Source organism: Urocitellus parryii, chromosome 5 (genome assembly GCF_045843805.1).
Source record: "Urocitellus parryii isolate mUroPar1 chromosome 5, mUroPar1.hap1, whole genome shotgun sequence".
Taxonomy (NCBI): domain Eukaryota; kingdom Metazoa; phylum Chordata; class Mammalia; order Rodentia; family Sciuridae; genus Urocitellus; species Urocitellus parryii.
The window spans coordinates 196,906,944-196,929,789 of NC_135535.1; the positions used below are offsets into that span (position 1 = coordinate 196,906,944).

Consider the following 22,846-nt stretch of genomic DNA (forward strand, 5'->3'; position numbering starts at 1 on the left):
ATTATTCCCAAAATAAACACGAATTCTGTCTTAACAATAATATTATGACTGTGTGGTGACAACCAAAACTTTTCTCCTTTTGCCGTCAGAAATGTCCTTGGCAGATTTTACATTCTTGTTCATATTGCTTTTTCTTTGGTGGTGCTCCAGAACACTGCTGTAACTCGAGGATGCATAGCTGCAATTTGTGTTCTGCTTCCTTTCCCAAGGGTTCAAATAAAAAGCTGATGTGAAGAAGGCATAAAAGTACGGAGCAAAAATCTCAGTATATGCCATCAAATCTTGGAAAGTCATATAAAGGAAGAAAGATTGCCGCTGAGGAAGGGAAACGGCTCTTTTCTGGGCATGATTTCTGCTCCTCTGAAAAAAGCTCCGATGTTGCAAAAATTTTCAAGGCAGAATATCGTCCCAGATGGAGAAGGAAACACTGACAGGCAGAAAGGGAGACCGCAGGGTTCCGAGATAGCGTCGGGAAGGGGTGGCGCGCTGGGGGCTTAGAGCCTCTCAGTTCTTTGTTGGGGGCGGGGGAGTCGTGTTTCTATTGAAGAAATGGCTCCCCCTTGGAGAGGTCCCTTCACGGGAAGGCTGGCAGTCACTATCCCCCGCCCCTCCCTGTCCTTGCGGACCCCACAACGTGGTCAGACTGCGGTGCCTTTAAGACTTTTGCTAGCTGCACATGCTCAGCTCTTTGTGTGTGTAGTTGGAGTTTTTCTCTTTTAAGAAAAAAAGAAGAAATAGGCAGGAGGTTGGGCTGAAGGAAGGGAGAAGCGGTAGGAAAAAAGCGCTGCACTTTTGCAGCTGCAGACGGTGGACGCCAAGGGCTTCTTTTCTGTTGAAGCCCGTCTGGGTCTTTCATTTGTGAAGCCCGGGAGGCTCGCCGTGCGGGTGGGGCTGGCTTCCCCCGCGCGCCCAGCAAAGGGCAACGCGGGCGCGCGGGCCACACCTGGGGTCCAGCCGCCCCTCTGCTCGCGGGCCACGCGGGGTGGGCGCGCGCGGGGGGAGTCCCAGGTCCCTGTCAGGGGCGGGGCGAGACCACCGCGCCGGGCCAGGGGGGAGCGTGCACACGCTCGGCGGTGCGGGGCCGCCCAGACGCTCTGCCGACCAGGGCTGCGGCCCCAGAGCTGGCCAGTGGCACAGGAGAGAAAATGGCTGCTGGGGGGCAGCCGACCGCCCGGCGGACGGCCCGAGGCTGACCGCCCCTTCTCCGTCCCCCCCTCCCGCGTGGGCGCGCCCACCTCGGGGCTCCCGCTCCGCCCCCGCCCTCCCGGGCGCGCGGCGCTCGGAGCCGAGGCAGTTGGCGCGGGCCGCGGGCGAGGCGGGGCCGCGCGCGGGGCCCCCTCCCCCGCGCAGCCAGGTCTCCTCCGGAGCGCCGGGCACAGCCTGCGACGCCCGCTCCCCGCCTCTGGTCCGGCCCGGGGCGCCGCGGCTGTGGGGTTGGCCCTCTGCGGACAAGGTCAGGAGGCTGGGCGGCGATGCGCGAGTGCGGCTGGAGGCAGCCAAGCGGAGGCGACGGCGGTCGGGATCTGTCCCTCCTGACCAGAGAGCGGGACTGGGGCTGGCGCCGGTGAGGAGAAAGAGGAGAGGCGGCGGCGAGGTTCTCTGCGGCCGGGATTCCCCTCCGGAGCATCACTGTCCGCGCCCGCGAGCGCAGCCCGGCCGGGCATGGGCGCGGGGAAGATGGAGCCCGGGGGCCAGGCCCGCTTGGGCGCCCCGCAGCCGGCCGCCCCGGGGCTGTGGAGGGCTCGGCCGGCGGGCGGCGGCGGGGGCGCCTCCTCCTGGCTGCTGGACGGGAACAGCTGGCTGCTGTGCTATGGCTTCCTCTACCTGGCGCTCTACGCGCAGGTGTCCCAGTCTAAGCCCTGCGAGAGGACCGGCTCCTGCTTCTCTGGCCGCTGTGTCAACTCCACTTGCCTCTGCGACCCGGGCTGGGTGGGGGACCAGTGCCAGCACTGCCAGGGCAGGTTCAAGTAAGTGCCTTCGCTGGATCCCGACCCTCAGCCCCGTCCGGCTGCGGTCGCGGCTTTCCCCCGGGCTGGGAGCGGGCGGGAGCGGGGCCCACGCTGCACCCCTGCTGCACCCCTCCGGCCGTGGGCGCCCCGAGGCTCTCCGGCCCGCGCGAGGTGCTGGCAGACTCTGGCAGACGCGCAGCGAAGGCTCCCCGGGCTTTCCAGATGCTCACAGCGACTTCTGATCCCCTGCACAGCAAGAACATTTTCGCACTCAGTTACAGTGCCAAACACCATTTTCGTTAGGGCAGTGTTTTAAAAATGAGAAATTATGCAAGTAACTCATGAGATACATGTGCATTATGAAAAATTGGAACACAGAACTGTAAAGGTTTTAAGTTGTGGTCTACCGGTACTCCTCTCCCATCCTGCTCCTCTCTAGACGTGACCACTGCTGACGTTTTATTTAGTACCCAGTGACCATAAGAAGTAGGGTTTATGATGGGCTTTCAAAGTGTCCAACTGTTCTAAGCGTTTTAGGTTATCCCATTTGCTCTTCACAGTAATCCTATGACTTACAGGATGTCTATACTAGATACCCAGAGAAATCAGGCAATGAATTTAAATAACTCGCTGAAGGCTACTCATTAGAAATCGATGGGTCGTGATTCCAAATTATCCCAAAACTTTAGCCAGTAGGCGATGTTGACTTTGCTAGAGTAGGCTTATATTGAGGAATACATGGGTGACATTATGTTAGGTAAAAGGATGAATACCTGGACTTATTTTGTGTGTGGTGAAGAAAATGAAGTTTTCGAACTGATTAATTAGCTAATCAGGTATTGTGTGGGAACTCACTCCGGGTTTTCAGAAGCTAAAGGTGTTAAAGGAGTTTGCTTCGCTGAGATACTTTCTCCCTATTGGTTGTTGCTTATTAGGTTCCTGACCATTATAAAAATAATTGGGTAGGTGTTGGGGAGCAATAAATAATTAGTTGAGGCCATTAGTGTAGCCTGACAACTTGCAGGTAACAGAAATTCAGCTTCTTAGCCTTCTAGATACTTAATCTGAAGTTTGCTGACTGGCTTATGGCTATGAAATTACACTATGTAGATTGCTAACATTTATTGTCAGGATGATAGCAAAATTTAGGTGAAGTGTCTTGGGCTCTAAGGCAAAGGTGAGAGTATGGTTTACCTTATTAATATATTCTAGAATTTTCTTTTAGTTTTAAACAGAATATTTTTTATTTTCTTCCTTTCATTTTTGTTGTTGGTTAAAGCAATTCTCCTTAAAAACTCAATGTAAACATGTATGTTTTTAAAATGGCACTTTAAAGTTTTAGGTAGATTTTGCTATTTAAATTACAGCAAGGTTTTGGAAGTGAAATCTCAAAGTGCAGTTTTATGAAATTCATTTGTAGCAGTAGGTTAAATATTTTCAGAGTTCATGATTTCACAAACTGCAGTTTAAAATACATTTAAAATATTTTGCAAGAGGTGCTAATTAAAAGTTTGAAGAGTGTTTTAAGATGACAAAGATTTTATTGAACAGTGTCTTTAGTATAGACTTCTTTACGTGTGTTTTTGCACTTTGATTATGACAAAAGCAGCCAGCCTCTTTACCTGCCTGGCAAGAGAGTTTGAACATGTAAACTAGCAGTCAACAATGAAAAGAGCTGCATTCATTTTTTGCATCCTTTTATACATAAAGAGGAGATTGCTTGATTCATATGCAGTTTAGGGATATTGGCCTTTGTGTGGGTGGATTTGTTCTGTTTTTCTAAAAAGGATGTAAATTATAGTCCTGAGAAGCTCATATAGTATCTATGTTTTATAGTAGGAGAACTTATCAGCCTGTGACTTAGCAGCATGCAATCTGACTAGCAGTTGTTGTCTCAGTTAGTAGGAGAACTTACAGATCAAGTTAAAAGTAACCTATATAATATTGAGAGATGGTGTTTATAAACAAAATGTGTTATTGAGTATAAGGAGAATAGGTTTTTAATGTTGATATGGTTATATGACAATAAACCTTGAACTAATCATTGAATACCTACAATTTCCTTGGAAGTTGTTATTTCCTACAATTCATTGTACTCTGTTGGCAAATAGTTTTTCATTTCTCTGTGGAATACAAGCTGTTAATTAGAGTAAATATAACTGGTGCAGCTATTTCTCTCGTATACTCTTAGGGGTAAAGAAGATGTATTTAATGTTATAGAGAAGAATCATATTTAGAAAAAAAGACTTGTTACTGGTAAAATGTACATGCTAAGCTATGAAAGGTTTACTCAAAGATAGTGATTTGTTTTTCCATTATTTGAATAGTAATACAGTGGGAAAGAATTTAACTAGAAGTTCTTACTTCACTAATCACCTTGAAAATCTTTTTATGAAACTGAAGGATAGCAGCCTTACAAACAGACATCAGAAATGATTGATCAATTTTGGTAAGCAGGTGTCAAAATTAATTGGTTGGTTCCATGGTAACTTAGCTATTTTCTACTGTAGAGTTTCACTAGGGAATAAAGTATACTTCTTTACAATGGAAGATTGATGGTTGGGGGAAGAAATGCTGAAGCAAATATGGCATCACAAGTGATACTTAAGTTTCTATCATTGATTCCAGTCTCTGTTTCCCTTTGAAAAGACTAAAACATTCACGATTACAGGCTAATCCTCACCGGGTAAAACAAATGAGCATGATCTTTATTCAGTTAAGACTAAAGGTCTTAGGACTGAGAATCAGAAAGGACAGTACCAATTTGAAATATAATGAAGGGTATGATAGACTTTAATTCAAATTACATTTGAGTAGCTTAGTATAGAATTAGCTTGCCTAGCAAGTGCGAGGCCCTGGGTTCGATCCTCATTACCACATAGAAATGAATAAATAAAGTAATTGTGTCTAACTAAGAAATAAAAAAAACAAAGAATTAGCTAGAAAACATTTTGCTATAATCCATTTGAGTGAGCAACATTCTTTTTTTAGAATATAGTTTAGAATTATTTTTGTAAAATAGTTGAGATTCATATTTATATAAATTTCCATTTTGTGTTCTTAGACATTTTCTTGCTAATGTGGGACTTATAATAATTCTAATTTCTTTAGGTAAACAAAATAACCTAATGTTCTAAGATTGGAAAACATCTCACTATATTGCGAATTATTTATAAATGTAAGTTTATTATATTTATTCAATGTTTTCCTAAAATTACCTGTTTTATCAATGTATAAAATTTAAAAAAATATCTTAGATTACTCAGACTTGGATACTGAATTTCACATATTTATAATGAAACTATTTCTGGTGACAGCAAAATGAAGATATAATGTCAGAAATTAGGTTGTTGTAAACAAAGATAGGCAGGATTAAATGTGTAAACATTTTTCTAAAATGTTGTTTAAAAAACACAAGGAATTCTTTCTATTAATTTTAGGGAAACTCTCAGTAACTGTAATAAAGTTAAACAGAATGTTCCTTGTCCACAGGTCTTTACTTCAAAGTAAGAGTCTAATAGATAATTTATATTGATGGATTCCTTTTACATTATACACACAATAGGAATTGAAAATAATTCAAATGGACTCTTTCTAGGATTACAAATTGATACAGTGGGATTTTGAAGAAAGATGTTCCTGACACCTTTTGACAGATAAGAGGCACCCCTCTTTTATTCCTTTTTGTTTTTAAAAGTTCCTTGAAAAGTGTTTCTTTCCTTTTGGCTTCAGGCATTTTATATGGTTTACTTCTTTGAGCCTCTTTTCCTGCCTGGTCTTTGCTTGGATAAAAACTGATTAGCCTTCTCATATTAACTATTACTTCCTCTTTTTTTTTTTTAGAGAGAGAGAAAGAGATAATTTTTTAATATTTATTTTTCAGTTTTCAGTGGACACAATATCTTTTATTTTTATGTGGTGCTGAGGATCAAACCCAGCGCCCTGCGTATGCAGGCGAGTGTACTACCGCTTGAGCCACATCCCTAGCCCAACTATTACTTCTTTTAAAAAAATATTTTTATTAATTATTGATGTCACTTTATTTATTTATTTGTTTTATATGTGGTGCTGAGAATCGAACCCAATGCCTCTCACATGCCAGGCAAATGCTCTATCACTGAGCCACAACCCCAGCCCCTTAACTATTACTTCTTAAGTACTACTTTCTTTATAAAGGAGGCTTCTCTGACTCCTGAGATTAGGTTATACGTTGTTTACTCTTTTTTAAAAATTTATTTAATTTTTGGGCTGGGGTTGTGGCTCAGTAGTAGAGCACTTGCTTCACGTGTGTGAGGCACTGGGTTCAATTCTCAGCACCACATATGAAAATAGGTGAATAAAATAAAGGTCCATTAACAAAAAAAAACCTATTAAAATTTATTTAATTTTTAATTGTAGGTAGATACATTACCTTTATTTTTATTTATTTGTTTTTATGTGGTTCTGAGGATTGAAACCAGTGCTTTACACATGCCAGGCATGTACTCTACCACTGACCTACAACCCCAGCCACACATTATTATATACTCTTAAAGCACAAATTTTCCTTCTTAGTACTTGAAAATGAAGGACTTTAATTACAGGTGTAATATCCTTAAGTTATTTTGAAGAGTTACTAAAGTATAATGACATACAATAAACTGTACAGTTTAAAATGTACAATGTGAAATTTTTTAAGTTTGTAATCTTAAGTTTTGTATTTTTTGTATATTTATATATCTATATATATCTGAAACTACCACCACAATAAAAATCATAAAAGATATCAGTCACATCAAAAGCTTTAAATACCTCGTTTTCCTTCTAATTGCTTGTTCCTGTCCCTGCATAACTATGCATCTACTGTCTCTTGATATATATTTGTTTGTATTTTCTAGAATTTTATATAAGTCGACTCCTACATTATGTACTTCATTTTGCTTAGCTTCTAGGTACAGTGTATTTATTTTGAGATTCATCAATGATTATCAGTAGACTATTTCTTTTTATTTATGAATAGTGTCCCAGTGTGTGGATATACCACAATTTGTCCCTTCACCTGCTGGTGGGTGTTTGGATTGTTTCTAATTTTTGGCTTTTCCTTATAAAATTTCTCTGAACTTTCATTTACAAGTCTTGGAATGGACATGTATTTTCATTTCTTTTGGGGAAATACCTAAGAGTGGAATGGCTGGATCATATGGCAAATATAAATATATATATATATATATATATATATATATATATATATATTTAACTTTTAAAAGAAACTGGTAAACTGTTTTCCAAAGTAGTTCTATCATTTGTGTTCCCACCAGTGTGTGAATGCTCTGGTTAATTCACATCCTCACCAATACTTGGTGTGGTTAGTCTTTTTTAAAGTTTAGCAATTGTAGTAGATGAGTGATACTTCTTTGGGGTTTAATTTGCATTTTCCAATGAATAATGATGTTTAGTATTTCATTGTGTGTTTACTTGCTATCTGTAGATTTTCTTTAGTGACTTGTCTGTTTAAATCTTTTACACAATAATTTTTTTTTCTTACTATTGATTTTTATGTGTTCTTTATACTTTCTGTATACTACTTTCTTATCATTTGGAGATACTTTCTGCCATTCTGGAGCTGTCTTTTCATTGTTCTAACAGAGTTGTTCAAAGAACATAAGTTTGAAGTTTCATTGATTTTGGTATTGGAGTTAATGCTGGCCCCATAGAGTGAGCTGGGACTTTCCTGATTATTTGCTGGAAAAGTTTGTGTGAATGTGGCATTATTTCTTCATTATGTGCTTGGTAGAATTTATACACACACACACACACACACATATGTGTGTGTGTGTGTGTGTGTATGTATATATATATATATAATATGGATTTATAAACTACTAATTCAATTTATTTATTTAATACGTATCAGGCAATATGACCTGGATTCTTTAACATTTATTGTCATGATATTGTCAGTTTTGGTAAATATTCCATGACATGTGGTGAGGGCTCTGCTATTGATAGTGTAGTGTTGTATAGTTTTAGTTAGCTCAAGTTAGTTGATAGTTCAAATCTTCTAAAACTTTTCTGATTTTCTGTCTGCTTTGTTGGTTGTTGAGAAAAGTGCATTGAAATCCTACATAATAATTTTGTATTTACCTATTTCTCCCTGCAGTTGTATCTGTTTTTGCTTCATGTATTTTGAAGCTCCATTAGGTACATAAAATTTTTGATTATGTTCTTTTGGTAAATTGATCCCTTTAACATTATAAAATGACCATTTTTGAAAACATTATCCTTTTTCCACTGATGTCTTTGCATCTTTGTTGAAAATTAATAGAATATTTTTACCTTCATATCTATTTTTGACTCTATTATGCTCCATTCATCCAATTGTTTGTCTTTTTTTATGAATTCCCCACTGGCTTTATAATTGTATCTTTATAGTAAGTCTTGAAATTAGATAATGAGATTCCTCCAACTTTATTCTTATTTTTGAGGGTTCACTTGGTTATTCTAGCTCACTTGCTTTTCCATATAAATTTTAGAATTATTTTGTCAATTTCTAAAAAAAAAATCTTGTTGGGATTTTGGTTGAAACTGTGTTGCTGTAGTAGCTCATTTTGGGAAGAATTGATAATCTAGATAATATTGAATTTTCTGGTTCATCAGTACAGAATATTTCTTCATTTATTTAGGCTTTCATTCATTTTTTTTTTAACATCAATGTTTTGTAGTTTTCAGAAACAAATCCTGGATGTATTTCATTAGATTTATATTGAAATATATTTTTAAAGTGTTTGTAATTGCTAGTATTTCTTTTGTTTTCAATTCCATTTATTTGTTAACTTTGAAAGGATAGTAAGGGAATATTATAAACAACCTTATGCTCGTAAATTTGCAAACTTAGATGAAATGGACCAATTCTCTACATGACTCGAGTTATCAAAACTCACTCAAAATGAAATAAATAAGATAAATATTCCTACATCTATTAAAGGAATTAAATCCACAGTTGCAAACCTTCTCCCCAAAGAAAATTCCAAGCCCAGAGACATCACTGGTGAATTTTACCAAATATTCAAGAACTTTATACCAGAAAACAGATTAAGTTATTAAGTTGATAAGGCTAGGATTACCATGATAAGAAAACCAGAAACACAGCAAGAAGAGCAGTATCTCATGTAAACACAGAAGCAGTAGTCTTTTTGTGAGGCCCTATGTTCAATCTCCAGTGTCACAAAAAAATCTTTAGCAAAGTATTAATTCAAATCTAGCAAAACATAAAAATATAATATATTGTGACCAATCATTTGAAAATTTCTCTTTGCTGGTATTCTTTCTTTATTCCTAATATTGGGTAGTTTATGCTTAGTTTCTTCTTGTTTATTTTAGCAAGACATTTGTCAATATTATTGATATTTTTGGAGATTATGTTTGGTTTCATTGACTTCTGCTCTTTTCACTTTCATTTATGCTGTTTCATTGTATTTTAATTTGATTTTCTTATTCTAGTTTCTTAAAGTGAAAGCTTAGATCCTTAGAGATATTTCTTTCTTTTTAATAAAATAATTTTAACATTATGTGGGTTCTTTTAAACACTGCTTTAGCTGCCTCTCACATATTTTGATATATTTTGTCTTCATTCAGTTCAATATGCTAATTTTCCTTGTGATACCTTCTTTGATTTATGGCTTATATGTAATTATGTTGTTTAATTTACCAGAGATTTTTCCATTATATCCAAAAATATTCCATGTGTGATTCTACTTCTTGCAGATCTGTTGTAACTTATTTTCTGGACAAAACATGGTATATTTTGGTGATACTGTATGGCAGTTGAAGTGAGCGTGTCTGCTGCTGAGCATTGTTCAGGTCTTTTGCTTTTCTGCCCATACTCTGTTTACTTGTTCTATTTATAACAGAGGAGTGTTGATGTTGCCAACCATAATTGTGAATATATCTGTTAGTGGCTGCATTTCCTTTGGTCTTACGTCTTGTATTTTGAAGCTTTTTGGTAGGTGTGTGTATAATTAGGTGGTTTGTGTTCTTGGTGAACAGACCTCCTCTTTGTAATTGATGATTCTTTGGTAATTGCTGAAGAACAGTGGCTGTGAATCCACTTAACCCACAGATGCAGACTGATAAGACAATAGCTACAATGTTAAAGTGCTGAAAACTTTAGGTTATTGGTTTTAGAAACATTCATCCTGAAAGTACTATTTTGTCCTGTTAGCAATTTGAAGATGGGATTGTGAGTGATTTGAAGAAGGAATACAACATTTTGAATGGGTGCTTTATTAATAATACTAACAGAAGTTGTGATATTCTCTTCTTGTACTCTAGTAAAGTCATCTTGGGTCCCATCCCACTTTGGAGGTCACTCTATACAAATCATATCCTGACCACAGAATCATTGCCCAAGATGGTTTAACAGTAGTACTTGGGTTGGCCATCACCATATACTAGTTAAAATCTCTCTGCAAACTGAAGGATTAACAGATTGAAGAGAAAACACACAGGTTGAGAGAAAATATTTTTAAATCATATATCAGATAAAGGGCTCATCCAAAATGATTAAAGAACTAAAACTATTTAATAATAAATAAATAATAAAATATTATTTATTATTAAATAATATTAAATAAAACTATTAATAATAAATAAAACATCCAGGTGTGGTAGTGCATGCCTATAATTCTAGTGACCTGGGAGGGTGAGACAGGAGGATTGCAAGTTTGAGACCAGCTTCAGAAAATTATGGTATATTTGGTGATACTGCATGTCAGTTGAAGTGAGAGCATGGTATATCTTGATGATACTGCATGGTAGTTGAAGTAAGCGTGAGTTTCAAAAGAAAAAATAAAAAAGGGCTGGGAACATGGCTCAGTGGTAAAGTGCCCCTGGGTTCAATCTCCAGTACGAGAAAAATCCCCCCCAAAACAGAACAAAACAAAACAAAACAAAAACCAACAAAAACAAACAAAATACTCCACCAAATAATAAAGAAAACAGGGGTTGGGGTTGTGGATTAGTGGTAGAGCGCTTGCCTAGCACATGTGAGGCCCTGGGTTCGATCCTCAGCACCACATAAAAATAAATAAATAAAATAAAGGTATTATGTCCGGCTACAACTAAAAAAAAAAAAAATGAAGAAAACAAATAACTGTATTAAAATAGGAAAAGAACTTGAATAGACATTTCTCAAAATAAGACATATAAAAAGCCAAAAAACAGATAAAAAGAAAAAGTTGTTCAAAAAGTTGTTTACCATTAATCATTAGGGAAATGCAAACTAAAACCACAATGAGATATCACCCCATACCTTTTAAAATGACTGTTGTCAAAAAAATGAAAGATAACAAGTGTTGGCCAGGTTGTGGAGAAAAGTATGCCCCTATATACTATTAGTGGGATTATAAATTAGTAAATTGGCCATTTTGGAAAATAATAGGGAGGTTCCACAAAGAGTTGAAAATAAAATTATCATATGATCCAATACTCCCATATTTGGGAATACATTCAAAGAGATTGAAATCAGTATTCTGAAGAGATGTCTTCACCCCCTGTTCATTACAGCAGTATTTCTAATAGCCAAGATTGGGAAGAACCTAAGTGACCATCAACAAATAAAAAAGTGGCATATATATACAGAAGAACTCTTACTGAGCCTTAAAAAAGGATGAATGGAATTATGTTATTTGTTATACCATGGATGAATCTAAAGGATATTATAGAAAAGTAAAATAAGTCAGACACAGCAAGACAAATAACTCATAATCTCACTTAAATGGGATCTAAATATTTGAATTCATGGAAGTAGAGAGCAGCTTGGTGGTAACCAGAAGCTGAGGGATTGGGTTGGGTAGGAAGGAGAAAAAGTTGTTCAAAAGGTGGGAGGTTTCAGTTTGGAGGAGTAAGTCCTGGTGTTCTATTGCACAACACGGTGACTATAGTTAGTGTAGATTTCAAAATTGCTAAAGGACTGGATTTTAATTGTTCTCATCACATACAAATGATGAGTATGTGAGGTGATGGGTATTTTAATTAGTCTGATTTACTCAGTTCACAGTGTATACATGTATTGAAGCATTACTTTGTACAATAAATATGTACAACTATTATTTGCCAAAGGAGGTTAAGAAAAAAAAAGAATCAATAAACCAGCAAATAGTATTTAAACTAGCAAACCTATTTTAAAAGGATGTCCATTTGAGGATGACTTACAATGGCGACCATGCATAAAGACTGTCCCTGATTGAATTTGATTATTCCTTGATTGTGGCAATCTTCCATACTTAGATTTGAATTGGCAAAGAGAAAATCTCTTGGTGGTAGATGAAGGGAATGGTAGGCTCTTGGTAGGATTATTAGTGCTAGGGATGAGAGGTGAGGGTAGGGAGAATGAACAGGGTGTGTAGTTTTCAGATTTTCCTGTTGTGTACATTCAGTGGGGAGGCATAACAGCTCCTTCCCTCTTACAGTGCAGAGAGAAGGGCTATTGTAGCTCCCAGAGTATATGTTTCTTTGGAGGAAGGATTTTTTTTTTTTTCTCAATTTGAACTAAGGGCAAGGTATTGGGAACATAGGACAGAACTGGGTAGTTGGAGGAAGTAGGGTGATAGAAAAAAGACTGTAGGGTCAGAAACATGGGCAGAGGATAAATTAGAAGCATCATGATTGCTTTAGTACTGTGATGCTGGGGGACTTTTTTTTTTTTTTTTTGTGGCAGTAGAGAGAGGAGGTGATTCCCTCATCTGCAGTTTGGGAGGTATATTCCCAGCTAGGATGGTGGTAGATTAAATTGTGGGTGATATTTGGAAAGTAGGGCTGCCTACTTTTAAATTTCCAGCTTTATTTCCTTATAAAAAGAGTTATATATTTCTTAACTATTTATTAAGGTGCTGTTTGAACATACTAAACTTTTATTCCTTCTTTTTAAAAGAAATTGAAATAAAAGTAGCTAGGAAGGTAGGTTCATGAAACAAATTAAAATTTTCTTTAAAATTAAGTCCCTGAGGCACAAAACTATTTATCACATAGGCTGAAAATATGTTTGTACTTTAAATTGAGACTTATAATTTGTAACATTAGATTCAGCTCTTGATTTTGGAAGGTTTCACAATTTAAATTATAACAGTATTTTGATTTTAAAGGTAATTTGTTACAACTCTTAAGTTAGAAACTGACAAGGATTTGTTGATGAGCCATAAAGAGCACATTTTTTTTAAACAGGATTTGCCCTTTTGTTATCTTGCTTTTCTATTAATATGGAAGTAATATATGACTTTGAGGTTGTAATAAGGAAATTTCTAAATTTTTCTTAATGTTCTCTATTTGTTAAGACATTACCTTCCTTGTTTCCTTTATTTATTTATTTATTTTTGTATTTCTGATAGTTCTTTAAGGTAGTTGATTTACAGTATTTGCCTACCCATGTCTATGTTTCCTCAGGGAGAGTTTTATTAATTTCTCCTTTGACCAAGCCATGCTTTATTATTTCTTTGCATGTTGTGTGTGTGTCTGTCTATCTATCTATTTTTTTTTGCCAGAAATGGGACATTTAATCTTTATAATATGATAGCTAGAAATCACAGTTCTTCCCCATCCTCAGGGTTTGTTTTTGTTGTTAATTTTCTAAAATATTCCATAATGACTGTATTCTTTATTGAGTGTGGTTTTTGAAGTCTCCACTCATTTAGCTAGTGGTTTGCTAGTATTTTGACAGATTTCTTTGATTGTCTATAACCAAGAAATAATGAAAACCTCCTGAGTCTTGGCAGATCAGCTCTGTGTTGTGGTATACTCTTGAGTGTGTAGCTAGGTTACTTATAACCCTGCCTTCAGAGCCCTTCAACAAAGATGGAGGTACTGGATTTAAGAAGTAAGTCTGAAGTGTATAGGAATGGTAAGGTGGTCTTAGAGGATATGAATATAGTGAGTGTAGCACAAACAACATCAGCTACTGCACTGAGTTGTGTCCATTTTGAACTATGTGAGATAATACCAAATTATGTTCTAAAGTAGTTGTACGGATTTATTCTTATTAGAGCTTTTTTTTCCCCACCTCCTTGCCAGTATTTGGTATCTTCATTATTTTCATTTCTAGCCATTCTGTTGTGTGCAAAATATTATGTTACTATGATTTTATTTTGCATATCTTTGATTATTAGGGTACTGGTTTGGATTCATTTAGGAAATAATCATAATCTTAACAGGAAAAGTTTAATGTAAATGAGAATTAACAGAATGAATGGAGATAGGAGAAAATGGCTTATAAGAAATGGAGAACTCTGAAGAAGGCGGAAATAATAGATACAAGGAACAGCCACTGCTGCTTTAATGGCCCAGATAGAAAACCCAAGAACCCCTCCTCCTCTCAGCCTGAGACCCACTCTTGCTGGGAAGGCATGGCTCTGATTTAATGAATGGGAGAAAAGTCAGTTCAGGGCTGCACTGGTGAGAATTGCTTATCATTTTCCCTGTAGAACTTGCTATAAAGGCATTATTTAGAATGTTGAGGAAAACTGTTCATGGGGAGGTGTCTCACTGTGGGCATTTTGCTACAAAATTGCCTTAGAGGAAATGCTCTGGGAGACTGTTAGCTGGGTGTTGTTGACCAATGTGTACTATAGGAGTCTGTACTATAGGCTAGTGCTGGAGAAACCATAGGAGCTGCTTGAGCACACTGGAACCAGTAAGAAAGACCCTTTCCTCCTGCAGTCTCTCCTGGGCACTCTTCTGACAAAGCATGCCAGCTTAAATTCTTGCCATCTGGCAAAGAAAAAGATATTTAAAGGGCCCAGATCTATTTTCGCAGAGTAGGCAAATAGGATGAATTTGGAGGTGAGAGGCAACAGATGGATAACTGGCACAGTGCACACTTTGATGATTCAGCTTCCATAAGCAACCTTCTGAACATATTTAAATTCCCCAACCACAACTAACAACACTGTTTCTACTTAAGAAGTCACATTTCTTAAAAGTGAAAAAAGTTCTTACCTTTTCCAGAAAATGAGGAAACATAGACTCCAAGTCATTGTATTGATCATTGCTTATATTAATTTTTTTTCATTTTCAGTCATAGTCACACTGACTATTCTATCCAAAGATTAAATTATAAAGTTAACTTCCAGCAACTTGTATATAAAATAAAATAGTCAAGGAGAGAGAGAAAAAAAATATATATAACAAGCAAATTGAAACCATGCAATTCTATTATGGGCCTTGTTTCTATAACTGGTTACAATGCCATGATTTATATATGTCTGCAGTTTTGTTATTCTACCATCTGTTCCACTGGAATTTTACCCTGTGGAATGACCTGATCTTGCCCTAAGTATATTTGTTTTAATGCATGCATTTCATAATATCAATAATTAGAGTATCTTGTGAGTTTGTTCCTATTGTTTATTGCTTCTTATTTTGTTGTCTTGTATTTTTCTTATGCCTAATTTAAGTAATTAAAGTAAATTCTCACATTCTCTCAGAAATATGGCAATTTGAAAGTTTTCTTAGGTTGTAAATATATCTTCTATTTTGAAAACAGCTGTCCTTTTTCTTTGGCTTAATGATATTTTGAACTTTCTCATACTACTTTATTATGTCTTAAAGTTACTTTAAGGTAATTATTTTCATAATTTTTCCTTTCTAGGTTAACAGAACCTTCTGGATATTTAACTGATGGTCCAATTAACTATAAGTATAAAACTAAATGTACATGGCTAATTGAAGGCTAGTAAGTATACAATTTGAGTTGAATTAATTTTATTCTAAAAAGATAAAAGTGATTATTTAATGCCATTAAATAGTATAGTATAAAAAGTATTTTTATTAAAAAGTATAATTTTATATTTATAGTTTAATTGCTTATTAACATTATTTTCATAATGTTTTTGATGGGATTTACAATTTTTAGAAATCATATTTTATAAATTGCAGTACCCCTTCACTTGTGATATTAGAATAGATATATGTGTGGGGCTGGGGATGTGGCTCAAGCAGTAATGGGCTTGCCTGGCATGCGCAGGTCACTGGGTTCGATCCTCAGCACCACATAAAAATAAAAAATATAGATGTTGTGTCCACTGAAAACTGAAAAATAAATATATATATATATATATATATATATATATATATATAAAGAATATATGTGTGTGTGTGTGTATGTATATGTAAATAATTTTTGAGTTATTATGGCATTAAATAGGCATTTTTGGTGCTTTTAAAGCATCTTGTTATGGAATTAAACACTCCATAGAAAGTCTAAAAATATTCCATGGTGACTTATGCCATTGATTTATATTATTTAGCATTTTATTTTTAAGGGTATTTAAAAAAGAACATTTTATAGAAGAAAGAATTAATATCCTAATTAGGACTTGAAATTGAATTTATCTATGTAAGCATTGTGAATAGATCACAAGTAAATTGATATGGATTTGTGATTTTTAAAAGTATGGTATTTGGAAAACCAAGTTTTTAAAAAAGATTTTTTATGTAATTTAGGGTTCTTAATTTTTCTTGTGTATCTCTAGTTTCTGTTTGTTAATAGTATATTGCATGTAGCAGACAAAAGCTTCTGAAGGTAGTTTTGAAAGAGATCCCTCCCAAAATGTTCTGAATAGCTGGTGGAATCACTACAGGAGGTATAAATTAGTTCCATCAGAACTTACTGGATTGGATCAGTTACAGTATGCTTATTTCAATAAAATACTGAATAATCATTAAAAAATAGCATTGCATTGAGACCTTTCAATTATGATTTGGAGAACTTAGTATCTCCACCTAAGGGTTCTATAGAAATGAGAATAGTTACTTCTTTTTTTTTTTTAATATTTGCTTTTTAGTTGTAGTTGGACACAATACCTTTATTTATTTATTTGTTTTTTATGTGGTGCTGAGGATCGAACCCAGGGGCTCCTCACTTGCTAGGCGAACTCTGTACCGCTGAGCCACAACCCCAGCCCAAGAATAGTTGCTTCTTGAGTGTTGAAATTTTTTTAATGTGTGTCTTTTAAACTTTTTAAATTTGTTCTTTTTAGTTATCCATAAAGCAGAATGTATTTTGACATAGATGGAGTATAACTTCCCATTTTTGTGATTGTACATGATGTGGAGTAACACTGTGGTATGTTTATATATGAACTTAGGAAAGTTATGTGCGATTCATTATGAACATTGAATTTTTAAAATCAATTTTATAGAAATACAGTTGGCTATGATGAAATGCACCCACTTTAGTAGGCAGTTCAGTAAGGTTTCAGTAATGTGTATAAGCTATGTAATCTCTACCTTAATCCAGACAGAATCTGTTGACTAAATTTTTAGAAAATGGTGATTCTTGCATATGGCCTATTAACAGATTTTGAAAGTTAAGTCTCATTTTTACAAATTAGATATGACAGTTTATTAATCTTTTACTTTAGTGATTTGAGGATATAGAAAAATGATCTGTAAATAGGTTTTTAATAAAATATTCTATCTAAAACTTCTTAACTGTGTTTTGTGTATTATTTGTTAATTTAAAAATATTTTAATATTTTTCAGTCCAAATGCAGTGTTAAGATTAAGATTCAATCATTTTGCCACAGAATGTAGCTGGGATCATATGTATGTGTATGATGGAGATTCAATATATGCACCTTTAATAGCTGTTCTTAGGTGAGTAATTATGTAAATTTAATTGATGAATTTATAGTCTGTTTTAGGGAAGTGAGTATTATAATTTGTTAATTAGAAGTATATTGACCTATACTCAAAAATAAATTTAATGCACATATTGATGGCTAAATTTCAAAGATGATTATAATACTATTTTGTGTATTCTGTCAGCTTAAGAGTGTGTGTGTGTGTGTGTGTGTGTGTGTGTATTAAATGTTAATATAGCCTGGATAAATAAGTACTATATTGGTCTGTAGATTTCTTTATAAATATTCTTTTTTTCTATTTAGTTTATACTTTTAAAATGGTTTGAATATGTTTTTTGAACTATATATTTGGGTAGATCAGGGTGAGTTCTAGCTTGAGAAATAGATTTTTTTTTATAGTTGTCTATTTATTTAGTGAAATGCTGAAATTTTAAATTCTGAGGGAAAAGGTTAAGGTATGCATTGTGTGATGGCTTAGTAAAGGAGGTATTTCTATCAATTGTCACAATGTAGGGATCTTGGTTGCTTCAAACTTTCATTCTTAGTAGTCACATAGACTTAACTTATTATGGCATTTTAAGTCTCAGTTTAAAAATATTTTCTATGTATGTCTATAGATGTTATAAAGTTTTATGAGTAGAAGAAAAATATATTAGGTATAGAAAAATTTATAAACTTATAGATTTTAGAGACATGATAAGTAAGTAACATGATTGTTGACTAAGTACTCAGTATGTTCTTTAATTTTGTTACTTGCACATTCTCTTTCTTGTATTCTAGCAGTTGAACACTTAGGTATAAATAAAGGCTTGTTTTAATTTTATTTTACTGTTTGTATTCCTGTTCATCAAGAATGTGAAATATTTTTTGGACATATGAGGGTTTACATTTCCAAATTACTATTTCAGAGTGAACCCGTAGGTGCTTAGATACTTACTCTGTGATATTGGTATTGCAGAAAATATTCTTAAAAACTCTTGTTTTGAGTTGTTTGGGTATTATAAACTACTTGGTTACAAGTAGTCTTGTATCTGAAGACAACAGAAAATGGAGTAGATCCTTGAATAATTGTGTTGTAAGACAATTCATCATGCAATTAGATAAGATCCTGGGTTCACACTTTTATTTTTAGCAATTTAAACATCACTTTGCTATTATTGCTTTCTTTTTGTGACACAATTGACCATCATTTGTGTGTATTTTCATTTATTTTTCTAGTAGTTCTAATGACTTTGCATTAACTAACACTGATTCATTAACGTTCTTACCAACCTTTTCCTGTTAGTAAAAGAATGGTTCCAAACTTAATAGCATGATGGGGTTAGTATATGGCTGTGAACATGGAACTGATGACTTCTTTGGGAAGTGTTCTAGTTACCTGTCTTGAGGGAGGTGGGAACTTGTGTTTATTAAATATCCATTTGATGCTAAGCACTGTTCTGAATAGTTTAAATGCCATTGAATTTTCACAAAGATCTCCCATTCTCACAAAGTATCCCCATTTCATAATTGAAGAATTAAGAATCAGAAATTGTTTACTTCTAATAGGTAATAGAGCCAGTTAGGATTTTTACTGTTTGTACTTCATTTTGCTAAGAATCAGAATCTAATTGGAATTGTGTTTGAATTGTACCAGTTGGGTAGGTACTATTACTCAATACGCATTTACTAACCTGCTTGGTTCCAGAGACTTTCTTAAGCCTGGGTGGGTATAGTATAGTAAGGAGTAAGGCCCAAGTCATTGCAGTGAGTTTAAAAACCAGCCACCTGGAGTTGGGCCAAACTTCCTAGATTAAGGGCACTCACCTCTACAAGACTATTTTCACTTTCGACAGTAGTTGTAAGCTTGGAGGTCCCCACCCTCACTTATAACCATCTCGCTATGAGTTTGGGGATGATAATGACTAGAATGATTCTTAGAATTCAGGAAAGTGCCAAACTTCTGACTATAGATTTATTGTAAGGATAGAAATCAGAGCCAGCCAAATAAAGAGAGGCATTTGAAGAAAATGAGGTTGGGAACGATTACAGATACAAAGCTTTGTGTTCTTGGGATATGTCACTCATCCAACTAGTCAATGTGTATTACCAATAAGGAAGTTCACGTGAGTTTTAGTTGTTCGGAGTTTTTATTGGTGTTTCATTATGTTGGCATGGTTGATTGAATCTTTGGCCGTGAGGTTGAACTCAATGGCTTTAGCCTCCCTCTTCTCTTTAGAAGTTAGGCTGATGCCATATATGGCCCAACCCTTTACTCAGTGGCTTATCTTGTTGGTGCTGCTATCCCCCATCCTAAATTGTCTCTTAACTCTAGAGGCCCATCATAAGTCACCTCACTGGCAAAAACTTCCAGGGCCTACCATGAGTAACAAAGACTTGGGAAATTCCAAGGACTTAAAGGCTGCATTCCAAGAACTGAGAACAAAAACCAGCCAAATTCCTTGGTATGTACTAGTCATGCACAAGGGGGGGTGGGGCATGAAACCAGATTTTTCACACATAATAGTGTGTGAAAAAGTGTATTTTAGTCAGGTTATAAAAGAGGACTATATAATTTCAGAAAAAGTAACCAGTCCTTCATAGTGAATTTTATGAGTAGAAACGTGGTATGGGGCCAGATAGGATATTCTAGGTAGAGAAAAACATGTATAAAGATGTAGACACATTAAAGACTTTATATTTTAGGACAATAGTAAGTAGTTTTGAAAACTTGATCATAAAACATATGAAGGGATACGCAAGGACCCACATAAACCAGTAAATAGCAGTTGGCCATCTAGTTAGTATTCATTTAGTGCCAGGCAATGAACAAATTATTTATAACAAACATAATACCTAAAGGATCACTATGTACAAGTTATTATCCTTTAGGTATTATCACTGCCATTTTATAAATGGAGAATTGAAGCACAGAAAGGTTCTATAAGTGGCCAAGTTGCCTATCTGATAAGTGATATAGAGTCAGAATATGAGTCCATGTTATGTGATTTTAGGCTTTAGTTCTTTATCACTATATGTGTAGCTGAGATTGATATTACAGAATTTGAATTCTGTCGACAGTCTCTTTTAAAAAATCTTAGTTTCCTTGTAGGTGTGGAGCATTCCTGCTAGCTTTACTAGAATTTGCAACCAGTGGGAAAAGGTAAAGCTATACGATTACTTGTTGGAGTAGCAAGGTAGAACCAAGTGAAGGTTTTTATATGACTTAATCATATATACAATAATTATAGTAGATGTCATATAATTATAACCTAGTTTTTGTAATGATAATTACTAAAGCATTAAATCAAGAGTTGATTACTTTTTAGTTTGTGTTTGAAAAATAAATTATTTGACTAATGTTTAATATGTGTAAAATATGATTCAAGGGAATTCAGTTTGTAATGGTGCCTAAACAAATTTAATTTGGTTTAAAGGAATTTGCTATTTTGATTTATGTACTTTTTTAGCAGCTTATTCTCTTCCTCATTGCATGTTTTTACAAATTAAAGAGGGTAGTATGGTATAAGAAAGTGAAGATAGATAATTTTTCCCCATGAATAAATAGGTTAAAGATAAGTGCCAGTTACTTGAAATGCTACTTCTTACACATTTCTATTCCTCTACCCCCAGATTAGTTTTCTTATGTGTGCATATAGGTCTCAAAGAACAATATTTTGTTTTGAAATAGTTATATATTAATAATACAGTTTGCATAAATATACAGAATTTTAAAGAGCATAGAAAGCATGTATTTTAAAATTACCTAGATGAGTGTATTGGAAGTATACTAGAGGACTGGAATTTTATTTTATTTTTTTGGTACTGGGGATTGAACCTAGGGGTGCTTTTACCAATGAACTTCGTCCTCAGCCCTTTTTGAATTTTTTTCTTTTATAAATTTTGAGACAGGGCCTTGTGAAGTTGCTGAGGCTGGCTTTGAACTTGCCATCCTCCTTCTGGGATGGCAGGTATGTGTCTTTGCATCCAGTGTGAAATAGAATTTTTTTTTTTTTTTTTTTTTTTTTTTTTTTTTTTAGAGGAGAGAGAGAGAGAGAGAGAGAGAGAGAGAGAGAGAGAGAGAGAGAGAGAGAGAAATTTTTTAATATTTATTTTTTAGTTCTCGGCGGACACAACATCTTTGTTGGTATGTGGTGCTGAGGATCGAACCTGGGCCGCACGCATGCCAGGCGAGCGCGCTACCGCTTGAGCCACATCCCCAGCCCGTGAAATAGAATTTTATTGTAATCAGTTAATGTAGAGCATTTCTTCTAGCTTTACTGGACTTTGCAACCAATGGGATCACTTGGTAGAGTAGCAAGATAGCTCTGAGTGAAAATATATATGATTTAAGTAGAAGACCACACTGGTATTATGGCAGGATGGATAGCACAATCAAGGGAGAAATGGAACATGCAGTCCTATGGTGATGAGAAAGAGTGAGGTGGTATGAGAGTAATTGTGTATTGCAGCAGGAGTAGAGCTAACTGGGTAGAAATGGATATGACTCACTTTGGATTTATTTACTTTAGAATTATTCATTCTAATATAGCTGCTTAATGATTGTAATAAGAATGTTTTTGGGTTAATTTTTACATAATTTAATAGTCATCTATATACAATGTATAGATAAAATATTTAATTTTGTTCTTTTTTTAGTGGTTTGATAGTTCCTGAAGTAAGGGGAAATGAAACTGTGCCTGAAGTTGTTACAACATCTGGCTATGCACTGTTACACTTCTTTAGTGATGCTGCATATAACCTAACTGGTTTCAACATTTTTTATTCGTAAGTTTTTTTTTACAAAACTTATCTTTGTAATATGTGTTATGTGTCAGGAGCAGGTTAGTGTGTTACTCAAATTATATGTAGGATCCTTTCTTAAGTGATGAAATCATAACAATGTACTACCAAATGCTATCTAAGCCCATGTTGGGATAATATCTAAGTCTGAGGATGTTATGGTGGCAAGTTAAGTTTGGTTGAATATTAATTACAAAATTTAAAATTGTTGGCAGATGCCTAAAATCCAGTGTAGCTTTATTGGTAGCAACAGATACATGAACATGCAGGGAGTGCAGAGCTGCCTTTCTGTATTTCTAATGTATTTTCTTTGTAGTTTGAAGAGGGGTGTGAAGCTAAGTTTTGGTAGTCCTTCTCTAGACCAGAGACTGTCCTAAATGACATAATACATTATGTCATTTAATTTCTTTTTAATCAGTTCTCTCAAGTTGGTATTTTTTTCCTATGTCACATGTAAGAACACTGAATCAGCTTAGGAGATAAAAATATGTGGCTATACTA

The 22,846-nt window shown here is 35.5% G+C and overlaps 1 protein-coding gene across 1 annotated transcript in view; it reads left to right on the top strand.

The window, feature by feature from the left end:
• The first annotated feature begins 1,677 nt into the window (after positions 1-1,677).
• The window catches only part of Atrnl1 (attractin like 1), a 694,860-nt gene continuing 673,691 nt past the window's right edge, over positions 1,678-22,846 (top strand). The window contains exons 1-4 of the mRNA XM_026389193.2: positions 1,678-1,967; positions 15,568-15,651; positions 17,463-17,576; positions 22,202-22,330. Of these exons, the coding sequence (XP_026244978.2) occupies positions 1,678-1,967; positions 15,568-15,651; positions 17,463-17,576; positions 22,202-22,330 (617 nt within the window). The remainder of the gene's footprint in view (positions 1,968-15,567; positions 15,652-17,462; positions 17,577-22,201; positions 22,331-22,846) is intronic.